This window comes from Chenopodium album, chromosome 13, assembly GCF_948465745.1.
Source record: "Chenopodium album chromosome 13, dcCheAlbu1.1, whole genome shotgun sequence".
Classification (NCBI taxonomy): Eukaryota; Viridiplantae; Streptophyta; class Magnoliopsida; order Caryophyllales; family Amaranthaceae; genus Chenopodium; species Chenopodium album.
This window is the reverse complement of record NC_137846.1, coordinates 3397374-3418665: the sequence shown is the minus strand read 5'-3', so window position 1 is coordinate 3418665 and position 21292 is coordinate 3397374. Positions and strand designations below refer to the sequence as shown.

Genomic DNA, 21292 nt, shown 5'->3' with positions numbered 1-21292 from the left:
TTGTGGAATGATTTATTGAACATTAGAGCTTGATAGTGTTATTGATGCTGTGTTTCATGGGATATTCACAACAATTAAGCTTTTTTCGCTACTTGTTATTGAAATTTACTCTGTGAATAATCTGTGCAAATTTGTTCTGGGCTTTTTTGTGTGTGAGAGGAGATTAACTTTTCATGTTAATCTCAGAGATTAACTTGAATTCTCCCTTTTTATGGGTGAATATGGTTGAGTATTTTCTTAGCATTTATTGATATTAATTTAGCATGATCGTCAAATTTGTGCAAATTACTGCGTCAGATCGAGTAGTTTTATTCTTAAATTAAAGGGTACTAGTTTTTTTGGGCTTTGATAGTAATGAATCTTATTGGGAAAAGAGTGGTTAGCTTGTACTGATGCAATGAGGTTATTGATGAGTAGCATTGGTTTTGGATAAAATTGTCAAACTGATTCAAAACTTAATTTAGAGTGTTGGTATTTGATGTTAGGATTAGAAATGAGATTTTTTTTTAGTATATTGATTAAATTCATGGTGCACTTAGTTTGATGAAATGTAATGCGTCGAAATACTGATTACTAGCGTTTAACTTTATAATGGGGTTATGTATGAGCCGATGCGAAATTGAGCTCCATGTTTGAATTTGTTAGGGAGAGGTTGTATACTCTTTCCTTTTCTCATTCAGGGATACATTTGACAATCAATCATTCCTTCACTCGTTTGTAATTGCTTTATGTTTTATGTTATTAAATTTGGGTGCTGTTGATTTGATATTAGACTTTGATGTAATGCAATGCGTCGAAATACTGATTACTAGCGTTTAACCTTATAAATGGGCTTTATGTATGAGCCGATGCAAAATTGAACTCCGCGTTTGAATTGGTTAGGGAAGAGGCTGTATACTCTTTTCCTTTTCTCATCCAGGGATACATTTAGCACTCGTTACCCCCATTGGGGAGTAACACTTGGCTAGCTTTTCAGGCGAATGGGAAGCTTAACTGGTTTTACAAAGATTAGAGATTTGATGGATCTTCTTAGTTTTGTTGATTCAAAAATTGGATGCAACACAATCCATTTATTGCGTCAAAATACTGATTACTAGCGCCACATCTTAATGGGCGTTATGTATGAGCTGACGCAAAATCAAGTCCACCTTTGGATTCTTTTCAGGGAAGAGAACTTGTGGTTACTCTCTTGATTTCTTCAATCGTGGATACATATCACTTGTTTTCTGTCATTACACTTAATTTAACTTGTTCTGCTTGCTTCTTGTTGTGTAAAATTCACCATGGAATAATGTGATTTTGTCATTTGGCTGTGCATTTGTGAAATGTTGCTACAAGCCTTAGTAATTTCTAAGTCTGCCTTGGTTTTCTAACTAAAATAAGCATGTTTTCATGTCAATTCAGTTTGAGGGTTTTTTCAACTGTAACTGATGTTTATGTTTGATCTTGGTTTGACAGCCGAAGCAGATCCATGAGATCAAGGACTTCCTTCTCACTGCCAGAAGGAAGGATGCACGTTCTGTCAAGATCAAGAGAAGCAAGGATGTTGTGAAGTTCAAGGTTCGCTGCTCCAAGTACCTCTACACACTTTGTGTGTTTGACTCTGAGAAGGCCGACAAGTTGAAGCAATCCCTTCCCCCAGGTATTTTTTCACATACATGCATCATTGGCTTGTCTGTTAAATGATTAGAAAAAGTCTGAAATTCTTTGATTATCTATTGCTTCGTGCACTAAAATTTCCTTCCCTTGGCAGGTTTGAGCGTGCAAGATCTGTAGATTACATGACAATGGAGTGTGATACCTGCAGTTGAGACTCAGAAAGTTTTTATTTTTTGCATCGCGAGTTTAGAAATTTATGTTAATGGATTACTGTATTCCAGAGAAAAGAGTATTAGTAGGTGCTTTTTGTTACATGGATTGTTGCGACTTTGCGAAAATACAATGGATTTCTTGTAGGATGCTGTTAAGTTTCTTCTTGTGTTTTGCCATTAATCTAGCACTTCTCTTTACAAAGTTTTCCATACCTAGTTGATGATTTATAGATAAAAGAGTTTGACCTTGTAGAATTCGTATTTGTAGCTTCATTCGTGCTGTTAAATTCGTGTTAGGAGATCTAGACCCCATTGTTGGCACTTGTAGTTTCATTTGTGTTGTCAAGACTTGTAGTTTAGCTCGAACTTCGGATATTCTTATAGTCATTTAAGGTTAGCCAAATCCATTGATATTTGATATAAGTCATCCAAAAACCGAACCTGAGCCCAAGTATACCCAAGCTTTGTTGTAATTTACGATTGTTCTCCAGTCTACTATCATTCTCTTACGTAGTTACGTGCAAGGATGTGCTTCAGCTTTACGTGGCTTGGGCAAATTTAGTTGAAGAAATTGTCTTTCTATGAAAAATTCTCGGATATTCTAATCTAAGATACCTGTCACGTATAATGTATACCTAGATTTTCTGATTTTTAATTTTTTTTTACTCTTATAGTATTATTTTATCAATTGGCAAAATTTCTAGAACTTTGTTGTGTAAATGACTGGATAAGTGAATAGTGACACCAATCATTATCAAATTTTTTGACCATTAGATTATTTACTTCTAATCTTTTCTAACCATTCCTTCAAAAACAAAACAAAATAAAAACTTTTCTTCTGTCTAATTTTGGACTTTTAAGATATTTCAACTACTCTTACAATCTTTGGAAAACTTAAGAGCTTATCTTCTGTCGGTTCTGCTAGCATTTTCATCTAATCTTTATCCACATTTAGTTATCGTGTTTTCATAATCATAATTTCTTGTTATGAAAGATACATTTCTGTTTCTAAATACTTGTTACATTTAACCATCGTTTGCTAAGCTATGGTGACTGAAAAATATGTAATGGATCAATATAAGACATTTCTCTTACACTTTTACAGTCTTACCTACCAAAATTTTGCTAGGGTAGCAAGTGAATATTTTGAAGAAAAAAAAAATGTGACATTGATGAAGAAAGGCAGATAAACATGGAGAAAAGGAAAGTGGACACGCGGAGCACGTGGCACATAATGTAATACGGAGTAGTTCACCCTTATGGCTCATCTACTTCAAGTTATGCTTCTTTAGTCCCTTGCATGATTAAGAACCAAGTTATCAAGCACCTAACATTAATGACCTTCTCTATTTCATCACCTATATTCTTAAGGGCTAATTATTAACATTAATATTTTAAAATAATTATTCGAATACTTAACTTTTTAACCAAAATATTTCAAATATAACCATAGTACCATCACACAAAAATAAAGGGTGTGCAAACAAAATTTGAATAATTTAAAATTTCCTCTAATAGGAGTATGACATTTATTTTAGTTTTTTTTTTCTTTTTTTTTTCTATGGAGAAAGTTACAATAATAATAAATAATGTAGACAATATTCAATCTCAATATATCAACTTAAACACATTAATCAACTACAGATAGTTAACTTCTACAACACGTCAACTTAATTCTCATAACCTTGCATTCAAAAGTTATTTTAACGACCCGATTGCCACCACCACTATTGAAGTATTTGTAAGACGGGGTTAATAATTTTACAAATATGACAATGTAAGGGTACCAAGAATATATAAAAAAAAAAAAAAAAAACTGTACATTGAGTTTGTAAGTTTACCGCTTTATTAATACACAAAGCAAAGGATGAGAAAAAATGGCAAAAATAACCAATAACAAACCACCATTACTAGACTAGACTAGACTATACTACCACCTTCTTCAGTCTTCCTACCATTTTCCATCAAAAATGCCGAGCCATATTTGTCCCTGTTTCTTTGGTAGCCGAGTCACTGACTCGGCAGATAGAGACCCGGTTGTGCTAGTTTCCGGCATGGGTGGGTCCATACTAAACTCAAAGTCCAAGAACAGTTTTTTCAATTTCCAAACTCGGGTTTGGGTTCGGATTTTCTTGGCTGATTTGGAGTTTAAGCGCAAAATTTGGTCTATCTATAATCCCAATTCTGGTTTCTCTCTTTCTATCTCTTGATTGATTTCTTGGATTAATGTTATAGTATTTAATTCGACTTTTATGTGATTTGAGATGACGGATTATGTTGTGTACAATACACCCGTTGTACACGAGTTTTTCGTGTTTTTGGGTTTTGAAAAATATTGGGGTTTGGGAATCATTTTTGGAGTCTAGTGTTTTTGGTTGTTAAAAAGATTTAATTTGGCAATGTTTGATCAGGGTATACTGAGGAATTGGACAAAAATTCTGAGATTGTAGTACCTGATGATGATTATGGATTATATGCAATTGACATATTGGATCCTTCACTGGTAAGCTTCTTAATAGTTCTTGATTTTTTTTTGTGGCTTATATGGACACTTTTGGCTCATTTATTGATTTTATCTTTTTGACCAATTTTGATGATTTTTATCTTTTTGCTGATTGTGATTGTCAACTCTAGTATGTTGTTAAATTTGATATGGATTCAGCTACTATAGTTTATTTTATTTTTTAAAATTGTGGTAATTGATGCCTTTTTGGTTGATTTACAAATTGTCTCCATGATTTATGAAATGTGAAGTAAAAATGTGAACTTGGGTAGTTTATCTTCTAATGAAACCATAGAGACGGCCTTATCTTGATTTGTTCGGTCCGTACTGTGTTTTAGGTGTGTTGGCCCTGTTGGGTATGGTCGAAGGAATCGTAATGGGATGAAATCGAATGAGAGAGGGAAAGGGTAATGATAATCATTACTTTATTGTGATGGAATGTTAGTGAATCAAATGAGAGAGGGAGGGAGATTGAGGCCCAATGTAAATATGTGATGTGTTACTACAAGTTCGGGGAGGGTATCAGGTTTTTGGAATTAATTACCTATGTAAGGGAAAGTGTTACATTACCCTTCAAACTGAACAATCTGTAATGCAAATGTTTTCGTGATTCCGTTTTCATCTCTTGAAATCTTCATGCCAAATATGTTCTTAGTGTATGAATAAGGTGCGCCAATGATACTAGATGATCTGCTGCTAGTTGCAATGACCCTGTGCTCTTACCATAATTGGCTAAACAATTACTTGCTGTTAAACAAAACGTAATAGGCTGCTACTCTAGGCTCTCTTATCATGTTTAGCCCCTTTCCCTTTCGATTACTAAAAAGGAATAATAGAAAAGAAATACCTCTGCTGTATACTGTTCAAGGTTTTTTGTCCAGCCTTGGGGCTGGGATGGGTGAATTCTATGCTCAAGATTGCTTGATGAATTAGTATGGTCTAACTCTTCAACTATCTGACTAAGGTGTCTTCTTTACTGCTTCAGTTTGTGAAATGTATCAACCTGACAGATGTGTACCATTTCCATGAGATGATTAATATGCTCGTTGATTGCGGATATAAGAAGGGCACCACATTGTTTGGCTACGGTTATGATTTCCGACAAAGCAATAGGTAAGTTCAGGTTTCATTTGGTGGACTACGACTACCATTAGTTGAGTGTATTCTACTTGAGTTTCTACCAGTTTTTTGCGTGGCTATTTTGAAGATTTTCAGCAACATATTTCTTGCAGGATTGACAAGTTGATGGATGGTCTTAAAGCAAAGCTGGAGACTGCATATAAAGCTTCTGGAGGAAGACAAATTAACTTAATTTCACATTCTATGGGTGGAGTATTGGTCAAGTGTTTTATGGCTCTATATCCTGATGTGCGCACATATTCTCTTGGTGACAAGTTGAACTATCACCCATTTTCCCATTTGATTTTCTTTATTCTAGATATCATATATCTGAGGTATGTTTTCAAAAGATAATGCTTTCTCTATCTTGCAGACGTTCTCCAAGTATGTTAACAAATGGATTTGCATAGCTTGCCCTTTCCAAGGTAGTATTACTAGCTTCCTTTTAAACATGCCCTCATGTTTCTTCTTACTAGAATTTGTAAGTGACATGGTAAGTGGTAAGGCTAGTAACCATAATTATATTGGTGCATTTTTAACAGGTGCACCAGGATATATCAATGATGCACTCTTAACTGGAGTGCAATTCATTGAAGGTTTTGAGAGTTATTTTTTCGTGAAAAGATGGACCATGCACCAACTGGTAACCTTATAATTCAAAGTTGTCCAGACAAATCTGATTATCTACACTTGTATGATAAATTTAATCTGCCTTTAGGTAGTTGAGTGCCCGTCAGTCTATGAGATGTTGCCAAATCCACTGTTCAACTGGAAAGAGGTCCCTAAAATTTGTGTTTGGCGTAAAGTTTCTTCGGATGAAGATGACTCCTCAACTGCGAAGCTTATATCATATGACCCACTGGAAAGCATCAATCTCTTTGAGGAAGCTTTGAGGGATAATGAGGTGTGTACTCTGAACTTATGCAGGCTCAAGCTGAAGCAACATAGAGGTTTTGCTGTCCAAATAGTTGTTGCTGCATATATAGTAATTGTAGCTTGGGTTCATTACAGATTTACTGGAGTATTAGTGATGCTGTTATATGTAGGTGGGGCATAACTCGTTAGATATTATGACTATAGGCTTAGAAGGGGGTCATTTTCTACTTATTCTACACCTAGATGCAGACTAGTTACGAGTCTTATGACCCAAAATTCGTTGTTGTTTGCTTTACCTTCACTCTTTCTATACTTGAAGTAGTTGTACATTATCATTAGTAGGTTTGACATACTGTTGTCTTCAAATTTGACCATATTAGATGGAGAAGTTTATACCTAATTCAGTAATCTACTATGCAGCTTAACTACAACGGTAAAATGGTTTCTCTTCCCTTCAACCATGCTATTCTCAAATGGGCTGCTGGCACTCGTGAACTCCTCAACAAAGCAAAATTGCCAGGAGGAGTTAGCTTTTATAACATTTATGGAACTTCATTTGACACCCCTTTTGATGTTTGGTAAGTGACGAGTTAATCCAGAAAAACTAGGATACTTTAAAAATTTGTTATGACTGAGATTGTAATAAGGTAGGATGAGCTGATGTTGGTCGTGTGGTTGGTGGAAAATATTTTTAAAAAATGTTCGAAAAAAGAAGAAAAAACAGAAGAATTTGTCATGAATTGATCTGCCCTAAGTTAACAACCTTGAGATTGTTATAGTGTTTGAATTATTATGTCTAATTGCCTGCATTACTCCATAAGTCATGCTAGAATTATCTCATTTAAGTAACACCGTCGTTATTAAGAGCAGATCAGCGACAGCAATAGCCTATATGTCAATAACCTGGCTGCCAGTTTTGATATCATAGTACTCTTTACAACAGGTTTGATTGTAGCTCAACTCGTGAAATGAATTCAAGTAAAAGAGAGGGGAGGGAGGGGGGGTAACTTCATATTTTCTTCTAACCATTTAAAACTTGAAAATCTTGGCTGCTTGTTTTTAGCTACGTGCAATGCATTTCCCATATTTTGATTTTTCTTCTCTTCTGAAATTAACCCATTATTTACATGCAGCTATGGTTCAGAAACTTCTCCTGTTGATGACTTGTCGGAAATATGTCATTCATCGGTGAGTAGGCTTATTTTTCCACAACATGCTTCCATTGTCTTATGTGCATGTCAATGTTGCTAATCTCATAGGGATAATGATTACTGATTCCTCCTTCCATTAATCAATTCTCCCTTTCTCTCTTTACACCTTCCCTTACTTTCCAGGCTTCCACTATTGTTATGTAACGTGTTTGAAAATTTTAAGTCTCATGCTCTGTATTTGTGTAACTATACAAGGGATTATTGGTCATTCAGTTTGGTTTGAAGAATCCGAGTTGCATAATTTGTATATTGTTTTAATAATTATTGTGTTTATTGGCCTTTTTTCAGCCTGAATATTCTTTTGTGGATGGTGATGAAACTGTTCCAGCCGAATCAGCACAGGTGCAATTTCTCTTCTTTCAACCCTTCATCCTAAACACTTCTTTGTAGATTCTAAATTGTATTTACACCTTGGATACCCCTTCTGAATTCTGATTTACCATTTTGGAGTTGGGGAAAGGACAAAAGAATATCATTTATCAGAATCATCACTATATTTTTCACTTAAAGAGCGGCAATATTAGTGATCTATAATGTCAAGACTCCTCCTAATAGGATGGTTAAATTTAGAATGTTTCATATCTTTATGGACAGAAGAAAGTGGCAGGTTTTGGAATGTCACTAAGCGATTTTTTTAAAAACAATCTTTTATATATTTCGAAATCCATATTCCATATAGGATATGGATTAAGCCATTAACCAAGTGGATCAGTATTATGGAATGTTGCTCCGCCCTTGACAGCTTGATAGTATCAGTATTACGCTTTACAAGTTTACATGGTTATAAAGCAAGTATAATACTTCGTATTGTGGATGGTTTTGTTATGTAGCTTACTAACTTCACAACTCAATGAACAGGCTGATGGATTTGATGCTGTAGAAAGAGTTGGAGTTGCTGATAACCATCGAGCGCTTTTGCAGAACGATACAGTGTTTGAGCTCATTCAGAAATGGCTGGGTGTAAGCAGCCTCAAGCATACGAAATCTTCAAGAACAGCGAAAGTCATGGATGCTGCTGTATTATGATCTGTAATAAAAAAAATGTAAACTCTTGTAACAGTGTAACATTTACTAGGAGGCATAGTCATATATACATATACACTCAACCATTTTAGGTGGCTAGTATTATTCAGATAGGAAGTGAATTATATTGATCCTTGGAAAAAAATCTCGTATAAGACGGTCTTAATTATACTTATCGTGTTAATATATGACAATCATGACATGTTACATTTAAGGAGTAATGATTTACGAAGTATGTGACAATATATTGAGTTGGTCTCATCTAAGTCTGGCTCTTAATTCATATACTTCGTATTTTCTAAGATTCAAGTATGTTTTGGTAGGGGTGACTAGGTGTGAAACAATTCCAGATTTGATTTAAGAAGATTCAGCCATAGGTATGGTAAGTCAAGAGTCATCAGGTGAAGCTACGTCGACACTCCTACCAAATTTGCCCGTTTCTTCCCCTCTGCAGACATCCGTACACCCAACAGCGTCCTCTTCTGCATTTTTGTTGGGTTCTGTCTCATCTTCCCGTCCCAGGTTTCAAAGGAAAAATGCCACTCTTCAAAGTAGTTCTTCCGTGTTTTTTACTAACTCTTTGTTTTGCAGGTTAAGCGGCTCTAAAAGAATAGCATCTTGTCCCATCGGGTATACTTGGTTTCCTAATCATAAGAAGTTATATGGTCCGACCCCTAATGTTCTATCGTGTAATCTTGCTTTCTTTACTTAGTTTAGGTTGTAATTTTGCTTTTCATTTATAGAAATCTTTGTCCAAAAAAAAAAAAAAAAAAAAAAAAAATTATGTTTTGGTGAATAATATTAAATTAAAGGGGATAATTGGATAAATTAAAGGGAAATAGTATAACTTGGCTATGTTATTGATATTTGGGCTATAAATCAACAAATTACCAAACTACAACAGTTGGGTTGTCGCAGCCCATTTCTCATTAGAAAGTACTGTTACCAATGAGACAACAGTTGTTTCTCTTTTCATTTCCGAGATTTGGTTTAGTTGCCAAAACCTTATTTTCTCCTAACGTGATTTACAAAAGTGATTTTATGATGATAGGACGGTGTTACACAAATATTTCTCCGTGAATGAAAAATCTTTACATATAGATGATGAGAAATAATAAAACACTCTTATCAGTCCTTATATATGTGTCTAGACTTGGTCTAAGAGTTCAAAAGGTGACAACTTTATCGTAAATTTTAAAATAGTACTACGAATTATATGGAACTACGAAGTATTACGTTTGAATAAAACGAGTACATACGATACTGTTAAACCATTGTTTGTAAAACTTCTTGCATGGTGTAAATAATCCCAACGCAAAACTTTTGGTGCCGAGACTCGAGATACAAACGCTTGATAATGCAAGTACTAGGTACAAGGTAGAACAACAATCCTACAATTTCAAGTCGTTGATTAATCAATAATCTTGTCATTTAGCTAATTAATCATGAGGATTATCAAATTAATGCACTATTATGCAAAGCTCGAAGTTTGAAAGAGAAGTAAATATGGATGTCTGATTATGAATGAACATCGATGTTTGATATTTGGTTTGTCTTTTATCAAGCAAAAGCTGAAAACCTGGATTAATAGTTTCTCGACTTCCTTAATCTCGAGTTTTGACCATTGTTTGGCACTCATGGACGTGAAATATAGTGATTAGTGAATGCTAGATTGCTAGGACATTGATTTCATTTTTTGTTTCGGTTTTTAATAGTAATTTAAAAAGGGCAGGAAATAGTATAAGACGAGTACATTTTTAATTTGTCAAGTTAGAAATTAGGGTAAAGAAATTAAAGAACAAATAGAGTTGAGGACAATACTTTTCTCTCCCTAACGCGTGAGGTTGGGGTGGATAAGATTTCAAAATCAAACTACTAGCAGTAAATAAAGTTTCATTTCAAATCTCCTTTTACTAGAACTTGAATTTCGAATTAAAAACAAGACCAACGACGTACAATTATTAGTTCTATTTTCGTGATAACATAAACGCAATAATCGTTATAGTAATAACTCACTTGAATTATGAAGGCCGCGATTTTAGCTCATGGCCTCAATTTCTAATGTACATCTCTACACCATACTCACCCTTGTATAATTGTACGTAATAGGATATCAATCTAGTCAACATTCAAGAGATGCAAAAATTGGATACAAATTAACAAAATTACACAACCTAGACCAAATCAGATTCACAATTTCCAAGAAGAATTACTTTCTCATATATGTTCAATAATTATCTCACGAAATTAACATTATAAATTTGAATTTAATCTCTCGAACACTTCATTCCAATTTGGATTATATGAATGACAAAACTTGTAGATTTAACTAGTGGCAAGCTGCATTATGGAACGGATCTAGCACACGTGACTTTCTTCATCTTAAATCACACGCAATTGAATGTGTCTAAGCTTAATTATAATTTATAAAACCCAATTAAAACTTCAATAATTAAGTTTCTTTTGTGGTTAAATTGCATGGATCAATGTATGAATGCAAATTGCATTGAGAGCTCATATGCCAAGGGAGATCAACTTAGGCCCCGGGATATTCAACAATATATAAGATTTACATATTTAAATGTCTTATATAGTAATAATGTTTAAGATTCAAGATCAATAAGATTGGTACAATTGATCTATGGATTGCAAGATCAAGATTCAAGACTTATTAAACAATGGATAATATTTTTTCCGACTTTCGAACATTATAATAATTTGGAAAATATATAGCTTTGTCGCGCAATTGTTGAAGGTAGGGCTCGCTATATATGTTTAGGATGATTGTTTGAAAACTAACAATATTTTATGCAATATTATTTACAATCACAATAATTTTAAATCTCTTAAAGTATAGAAAAACTTTTAATAACGGACATGCATACATAAAGTAGAGATTAACCACGATACATGAAGACCCAGTGAAACTCTATATTAAATTTAACAAATTGACAATAGGTGGAGCAACCACTAGACTTACGATATACTATATATCTATACTTGATCATTTTCATCAATATGGGATCTTAGCAAACACAGTATGATTAATTTATCAAATTATAGGAGTAGTTCTTGGGGAAAAACCCTAGTAATTAGGAGGTTTGAATCCCAATTACTGTTTCCCGTTGGATTATGAGCATTTCTAGGGCAAAATGTTAAGCAAATAAAAATGAAAAGAATTTAGTAGAAAATTATAAATATAACTATATAAGAAGATAGCCCTAGACAAGCATGAGGCAAAGTGCATGTTATTGATTAAATCAAGAAAAAATATAAAAATAATAATGAAGCTCTAATCCCACACTGATTAGCTTAGCTTTAATTTTGTCTCTTTTATCTTTCATAGAGCCACAAGACCTACCCTCTATGAATTAGCAGTCATAAGACTCATAACTAACCTTGCTTTGTTATGAAATAAATTAATTTAATTAAGTAATTAAGTGTACAATATTAATATTATGTTAAAAATATAATTGCAATTAAAAACCCTAATATTTTTGCAGATAAATAGGGTATTACTTTAATTTGTATGATGATCTACAAGTTCTTTATCCGCCTACCTTTTCGATAGGATGTCGTGACAGAGATTGTTCTTTTATGTGCAGAAGATTTTCATGTAATTGTTTGAGGTTTGACCATAATTTGGCCAGGTCATTTTTATCATGCATTATTTAACATTTTAGCAGATATTTTTATGTGTTTATTTAAAACAAATAATAATACTTCGTAGCATGTTATGGGTTTTTATTTTTGCATTGATTGATGATTGCGATTTGAGGTACGGGTGATTGGAGTTATGTAAGATAGCCAGATAGTTGATGTAATATAGAGTACTGTACATGACAAGAGTATGTGTTCGGAAGCATATACAACGTAACCTAGTTTCTAAAACTAAGAAAATAAAGGAATGAAAGGAGTAAAGCGTCATCAATTGATATATTATGACTATATTTGGAGCTACTTTAATTTGTTACGTATATGGTAAACTTTATTGGGCAAGTTCATATCAAATCGGAGGAGAGTATGATCACATATACGGAGTAATACTTAACAGAGTTCTATTCTAAAATCAATTGACAATAGATGGAGTAACCCACTATTATTATTTTCTATTGTTAACTATTCATTCTCTATTTTTTCAATGTGTGATAACTAGCTCAAACTCACATACGAGTCCATGTCTTAATCATAGATGGGCGGAGCTGAGGCAAGGATGGATTTTTAACACATCAATTCATATATTGTTAGATTCTTCAATAAATGTGTATTTTAAACACATCTATTCATATTATCATATTAATGAAGAATGCAAATAGAAGAGATATAGATAAGGCTTAGGTTGCCAATGAGGCATTGCATGGACCATGCAAAAAAGGCACCTTATTATATAAAAAAGTGTAACTTTTCATTGGGGAAGCAGTAGCACTTGAGTTATGGAGATTGTGTTTGTGTTTATAGAGTTATTCTTTTTCTTCTGAGTGTAATTATGCATGTAATTAATTAATAAAAAAAGTAATTAAGCATGGATAATAGTGTTAAAGAAAAGGGGGGATTGACAATATTCGCTAATATTGTTCCCAAGAAGGCACGGGTGCTCCGCTGATTTCTCCCATGCAAATTCCCACTTCCCACTGCCTCCCTTCCTCTTTCCCTCATTTATTTATTATTTTTTTTTCAAATCTTTTTTGACCATACTTCTTGATCAATCTTACAAGTATAACAGTCCGTCTTGTATGTGGCTGACTGGCTGACTATACTATGTGTCTGATGGTAAAAAGTATAAAGTAACTCATGTAAAACTGATCGTATAATAACTCCTATAAGGCTATAACACTAATTAACAAAATAACCCCCATTATGGTATGGCCAGTCACATATAAGAATTTGAGTTCTTATAATTTTACTCTTATTTTAATAAATTTTAAGGTAATACAGAGTAATGTTTAGAATGATTTTTAACATATGTTAGCTGAGTTAAGCAAAATATAGGAGAGGATTGTAAATTAAGGTGATAGAGGCATTAATAATGGAGAGGAAACATTATATATATAATCCAATGCCTTAATTTGCATTCAATATAATTAAGTCAAAGTGACAGCCAGGTTGTTGCTGAAGATCTGTTCACTTGAAAAATAGCAAAAAAAATAAAAAAATAAAAAAAAATAAAAATGCTAAGCTTTGTATTAGCCAATCCACGTTTATGTCATGCAATTGCAAAAGGAGTTCCAAAGATTTATGTTTCTTGCTTTAAAATTAGGGACACGCTATTTTTTTTATAAGCTGAATCAGGGATAAATATTCTTATTAAAATGCACCTCAGAAATTTAACATTATACGTACAAACTAGAAATTTATCTTCATTATAAGGGTCCCTAAATTTGCACAACACAAAATTGAATTATTTATGAAATAAAACAACCAAGAATTTCGACCCCCTACCCCCTTTCCATATAATAAAGAATTAAAAATACTTAATCTAATACGATTTGGTGATAAAATTTATAGATGACTTTAATCCAATTTACATTGGATATGAAATTAAATAAGTAGTGCATAGTTCATTCCATAAACAATGAATAATGTTGGACTTTCTTTTGCCATCTAAGCCTTACACATTTAACACTTGATAATCATATAATATAAACTCAACTAACTGACCCCTCTCTGCTGCATAGGTCAACGCTTGAGAGTAAAGAGACGAAAAAAGGTAAGGGACTTATTTGCTCCCAATTACAGGTAAATGATAAGACTTGAACTCGCGTCGTGATCTCAAAGTTAAAAGGTGAATTTTCAACTGCAACCATTTTTAATGAGCTTGCTTGATTGGATTGCATTTTCAATGATTTACAACTTCCATTCCAATATACCATGTCTACAAAGGACACACACCCGCGTAATAATAATGTATGTAAGAAGTTTGTAAATGGAGGTGGACCTATAATAACTCTGCAAGGCAATAATAATAATAATGTTGATGATGATGCATGTTCTTATATAATCGAAGAAAAAGATTTATAATTGAAGAAAATAGGGGGGAATGAAGATGAAAGAGGAAGAGGCATGCTGAAATCACATGGCACAATGCATGAAATCAGAAAAATAGCCCCACAACGAACCCAAGTGTGCATGCATCCACAGATGATGATTAACTAATAACTGGCCTATGTGAGCCGTTTGATATGACATCCCTTATCCTACTTCTTTGTATCACCTCAATATCATATGATTGATCATTCACATTATGGGTCTCTCTTAACTCCTCCAAGAGAATGTCCTCCTTAGCTTTCTGAGCTCAATTCGTTAATTAGCTGCTACTTACCAAACACTTTATTAGAAGAATTGAGAATATGTTATTTTTATGATATAAAATTCACGTTAAAAGAATACTACCCCGTGTGATCTTTTAGATGAACAACGCGATAATATACATTATTTTTAAGATCAAGTAAGAGTTTTGTAGGGATGGATGATCATTTGAAGCAATAATGAAGTACAATGGTCTCTCTGCAATATTATCGTGCAGTAATAAGACAATAGCCACCTACTCTTGATTAGCTTCATGTTAAATAAATAAATAAGCATATTCTAAAAATTAGACGAATACAATGATCAATGTGCACCTTCAATTCCACAGTTAGCCTCCTTAAATTGGACACACAAATGCGTCGGTGTGAAGCGACACTCAATCGAGCAATAGCCATATGGGCATGGTATCACATGCATGTTTGTAAATTTGATTGCAATTTTTTTTTTTTTTTTTTTTTTTTTTTTTTTTTTGTCAAAAAGTCTTACAATACTACATAAGGCATGCACTCGAACTTGCATTTAAACAAAATTGGATACATTTTTCAAAACAAGCTAAGGAGTAGTACGTGTCATTGTGTCAATAAATGGTGTAGAACGATAATAAGTGGGGGTGAGCAAAAATTCAGGGTACCCTGACATGGAATCGGAACCTGAAAATTTTGGACCCGTAACCTGTAGGGTACCCTGTTAGTACAGGTTTCCTATAGGGTACATAAAACCGGAATCTATCATTTAAGCCCAAATATAAAGCCTTATATCAAAATTATATAAAAGCAATCACCTACCTCTCTTTCTCCTCTTATTCATTTTTCATCTTACTCTTAAAATGTTTAATTAATGGTATTAATACAAGTATTTATAATATTGTATCAAATATTCTAGACATTCAGTATTGGTTTGTTATATTTGTTGTTAGTATTAAAGTTGTAAGCTTTTATTGTGAACATCCATTTTTTTTTTTTTTAATTTTGTTAGAATTTATCAAGTAATTATTAAGCTTAATTTGAAGGACAGGGTACCCTGTTTGAACCTGCAGGTTCCAGTTCCGATTCCCAATTTTTAGGAACCTGTTGAACAGGTATAAAGCCTTATATCAAAATCGTATAAAAATAGGAACCTATTGCAACAGGTTCCGGTTCCGGGTCCTAAGATTTTTACAGGGTACGCTCACCCCTAATAATAAGTAGGTCAATTTGCCATGAAAGTGAACTAATTTACATTTTGCGATTATCGCTAAAGGAAACAAAGGGTCGAGCATGTAAATGCTAACTAGGTAGTAAGAGTATGTGAGCTATCATTTGGTTGTAAGTCACTGGACTCATAATTTATATTTGAGATCCTTGCTCAGCTCATTCTAATAGAAAGATTAGGGTAACATTTCACGACAATGCTATATAGGGTATATGATTGTACTTGAAATTGTTATAATATGTTAACTACAGATATTTAATTACAACATATATATTGAGTAATAAATCGCGCAATATACATTGACTTTTATATTATTGCCATCTTTTGATGATCGAAGTCATCCACAGTAAGTGTTAACGCTGATATACAAGGACACAAAGAGAAGGGACAAGAGAATAAATTGAAAAAACCTGCTAAGCTTCTCTGTATGAAGACATTATACTATATACTTGTACATGAATCATGATGCATCGTATCCACCTCAGGTGACTTGTTTCCTTAAAAAAAATTGGAGTATTATTCACTACTTCACTCTCATGCATACTAATGTAATCTATTTACCCGTGTACTTGGTAATATAATGGTAATTAATAATAGGACGGTGAAAAAAAATATTATGAAAGGTGGAAAAAATTCAAAAAAATTACTCGTAGGTGAGAAGAATGGTCAAAAGTTGGTGCAACTCTCTTTTTTGTCTATAATGGCAACCTTCTTTGTTCCCCCCAATAGGCTTAAGTTTTTGGGGGTATGATTACGATGAGATTACCGAGATTTTGTCTTTCTTTTGTTTTTACCGTTTTTCATTTTAAATACGTCATGCTAACATTTTTTTTTAGTATAGAAAAATAACACTCGTACAGTAATTTATAGTCATAAGAAATAAAAGCGTTATATAAGAAGCTTAAAAAGAAAAAGATTTATAATTATTAATTTTGACAATATTGATTGTATTTGCATATAAATGCGATGAATATTATCATAAAATTTCAAAATTATATGAAAATACGGAGTATTAAATTAAAAAATACATTTTACTAGTATAATGTTTGTATACACCTTTTAAGCTAGCTAGGTTATATACAATGTTTTTTTTTTTTTTTTTTTTTGAAAGGCTATATACAGTGTATATCATGTGATTTCATAAGATTCAAAATTGATTAATAATATAATTTATTGTTAATTAATTTCACATTACTTCTTAATTTCAATGACTTAGTTTCAAAATCATCAAATTTATTATTGTTTATAAATAAATTCACACCGGGAAGGCAAGAATGTTTTTACTCCTATAAGGCAAAACCCTATGTATTTAATCTTCACATGATTTTGATTGATTTAAAATTAATTTTACTAGTGGAAATTGATTTTATGTATGTTTATTGATGTAGAGTTTATATTTGACCCATTAACTCATTAAATTATTGAATTTAATTGATCTGATTTAAATTTTACCGAATAATATTAATTGAAGAGAAATTTCTATATGAAATGAACGCTATTAAACCTTTTTATATTATACCGAATTATATAAAAGACCAATTTCCCTTAATTTAATTAAATTACGAACTAATATTGCCGGTATCATTTATCAACGCAGTAAACTCGTAATTTAGTAAATATACAAGGTATTGTATTAAATACTCAATCTAAAACCCTAATACTACTGCTTGCTTATTTATTTAAGATATTAGAATAAGGCATTTTTTTTTTACTGGAAGCATTTTTTTTTTTTTTTGTCTTTAACTAATTATCACATATCATTATTTGTACTCGTAGTTGATTAAGTTGAATAATTTACTTCATGGACAAACAAAATCATACTATGTCTATTTTTTTGCACGAATTTATAATCTTTTACTCCGTGCTTTGTAGATTAAGAGGATAGGATAAAATAGTTTTTCCATATTTACTGCAATCATATCGAGACAATAATAGATAAGATAGTAAAAAGATACTTTCCTACAATTGGAGTGTAAACGCAACTTCACCTTCCCATTGTGTGTCGTACGTGTTTGTAATGTGTAGTGTGATTCTATGAATGTAGTAGTATACTGTAGTAGAAGTAATAGTTACTACAATTAGTAAAGTTAAAAATGGAAAATAAATTATAAAGAGAAATCCGTCGTCCCATGTGAAAATTACCGTGTGTGTTTCCTTTATTGACGGTCAAACTCAGTGAATTTGAAGGAGAAGAGTGCGGGTTTGGTCTTATGCTTGCTCCCATCGAGGTTTACACCTTACTTTAACTATTGTTTTAAGCTTAATTATTATCTACCTAAAATTAATTAAACTTAATTTAAAAAGTTACATTAATGTATACTATGCATACTCCGTATTAGACTATTAGAGAGTGAGGAAGATTTGATCTTTTAAGAGAGATCGAGATCAGATGTTGATACAAAGGTACGAGGACAAGTAACCAATATAATTAATTAAGCATCACAAGGCCGATCGAATAATAAGATAGTACGCTTTAAAATAATTAGTTCTAGACTTGTAGGAGATTGTCTCACAATTTCGTTTATTATGTTAATATGTTATAGTGGTCAGTAGGTTTAGTAACAAATGTTGAATGCTATGGAGAAAAATGTTAAACTAATAATTGTCTCTACAACTATTATGTTACGAACTATGACACTATTTAAGGGATCAAATTGTGTTATGTGGCTAACATATACTTTGTATATACTTCGTTGCTGCGAAAACTTAACCCTTTGTAAACTTGTAAGATTCGCTGATTTTGCTCTAAATATTTTTATGTTATAACTCTATTTATGATTAAATAGTGTTTCATAATCAACTAGCTTAGTGATGCTATGTTTTTTTCCTTGTTTTCATTGATTAAATTTTGGTCAAGTCATTATAATATAAAAATGGTATATGTCAACCATAATTATTGCTACAAATTTTATAATAACGTGTAGTACAAAAACCATTAATCAAATGGATCATCAAGATATCATGTACCTTATTTTATATGGTATTGCATTTGTCCGTATAATTTAGGTTCTTTATTAAAAAGGGGATAAGTAGATGGCAATAAGCCAATTATTAACTATTAAGATGCATGCATAATGTACCACAAAATAAACCAAATCTTTTATACAACTATACTTTATAAAATTAATGTAAATTGAATTGTAGATAGAGTATGAAGGCTAGTTACTATAAACCATAATACAAGGTTTAATGTCTCAATTTAGGGGTGCAATCCCCCCTAGTTTAGACTCTATACATGGAAGTCGTAATTACTTCTGATTCTTTTATGCTCTTGTCTTATCAAGTGAGTCAATACTTTAACACACTTTGTTGGTACATGTATGTACATACAAAGTACTGCATAACAAAAATAGTTATATTCATATGTGACTATTACTTTCGAATAAAGCGAGGTACCCTGAGCATATATAGTATCTACAGTTATGGCAGTACATAAACACATACATAACTTGAGTCGTACTTGATTTCATCAGGTGCAGTAGTTTGCATAGTGAAAAAGTGTCAGTCATGCATGCATTATAGATATACGTGCACCCAGCCACCCATCACAGAGACTCCCGGTTCAACCGGGGGAGCACTGCAGATATCACCAGGTTGGTTGATGATTAGAAATAAATGAATTACCAAAAAATATACAATAAAGTTGAGAAATATATATAGAATATATATATGTAGCAGCAGCATTATATTACTGGCATTTAGCATGTATACAAATAAATAATAGGCAAGTAAGATATGGGAAAGAATGTGATAAAGTTATGGGTTTTTGAAGGCTGTTATTATGAATTTTTTTCTGCCTTTCAGGAGGTTGTTATAAAAAGTATAATAATTTTATTTGTAGTACTATAGTATAGTTTTATATATTATGATTTTATATGAATGAATGAATGCATGCAGATTTCAGAGATCATGTATGTTGATGGTATAAGTATACTGACAAACTGATGAAATAAAGTAGCTAAGAATTGAACTTGATGTTTTCCAACGATATTTTTCAATTTAATAGGTGTGGGATGGTTTGCTTCTCTTTTGCATTTTTGCATGCATGCCCCTACGGCCCTACCCAATAATATAACAACTTATTAATCCATCTCATACTAAATCCGTGTTTTGAAATAATGGTTACACTTATACTGTTTTTCTATATTAGCCTTTTCAAAATAATAGTTACGCTCTATATGTTTCTATTCATCTAAATGTTTCCAGACCACTTTTTTCTTTATTATTATTATTATTATTATTATTATTATTATTAATTTTTTTTTTATTGACGTGTGATTTAGTCGCACATTCGTGAATTAGACCCTATTTTTTTAGTTTCTAAGAAGAGCTGATTTCAGCAGAATAGAGCATATTTTAGCATAGCAATATTGAGCAGAGTAGACCATGGAAACTCAAAAGAACAGGGTCTTAATACCTCAAAGTATGTATTACCGGCCAGTCTAAAAAAATTAAAAGAGCATATTTTAACATTACTTTTATTTTTACTATTGTTTTATTTTTAAATCTCTTATAAAATTTGGTGAGTAGATCGAAATAGTATTAAACTGAAGTCTCACAAGTCTATTGAGCAACCAAACCAGCAGGCTGATTATATTTTGAAAGCTTGAACCCAACCCCGGGAATTGAAGAACTGACCATAGTTGACAGAATTTGAGCCAATTACACCAAATTATATGCACATATTTATATATGCTCTTCTCAAAAAACACAAAATATAATATTAGAAAGAATCAACCATCAATCATTATCTTAATTTCGCCCGTTTTGCTTTGGATTTTTAGCATGAGTTGTTGTCACTCTGTATGATAGCAACAACAATCAAAGCTTGATCTGATACTATTGCCAAATCTAGAAGTGTAAGTGCATGTTCATGCCTTCCTAGAAGGTGCATGGAGGGAATTGTCACCATGATAATGTTGAATATTTGGCGATTAGTAAATTAAATACTTATGCGATATAATTAGCGTATTTAGATAAAGATACTCTACTAAAATAGTAAATAACACTTTTATCTAGATGTCTAGAAAAATTAACTTTATATATATATGTCTGTCGTATTAAGATATAATTATTCCAACTCAAATTTCAATTCATGAACAAAATAATCTTATCAAATGGTCCAACTTATATCCAACCAAACTCGTTAACCAGATTGATCCATGAATCCATCCAATAACCATGCCTAATCGTTTATACTAAATCATTTTGGTGCAATCTGCCTGAAATGTTGCACGTTGCTACTGGCGACA

At 32.4% G+C, this 21292-nt stretch overlaps 1 protein-coding gene across 1 annotated transcript; it reads left to right on the top strand.

Annotated features, from left to right (window-relative positions):
* The first annotated feature begins 3634 nt into the window (after positions 1-3634).
* On the top strand, positions 3635-8702 carry LOC145575991 (phospholipase A(1) LCAT3-like). The gene is made up of 11 exons (XM_081633776.1): positions 3635-3998; positions 4223-4314; positions 5300-5427; positions 5547-5682; positions 5807-5858; positions 5976-6076; positions 6152-6337; positions 6730-6887; positions 7443-7497; positions 7809-7862; positions 8379-8702. The coding sequence occupies exons 1-11, from the start codon at positions 3782-3784 to the stop codon at positions 8544-8546; spliced, it is 1347 nt and encodes a 448-aa protein (XP_081489902.1). The 5' UTR covers positions 3635-3781; the 3' UTR covers positions 8547-8702.
* The last annotated feature ends 12590 nt before the right edge of the window (positions 8703-21292 follow it).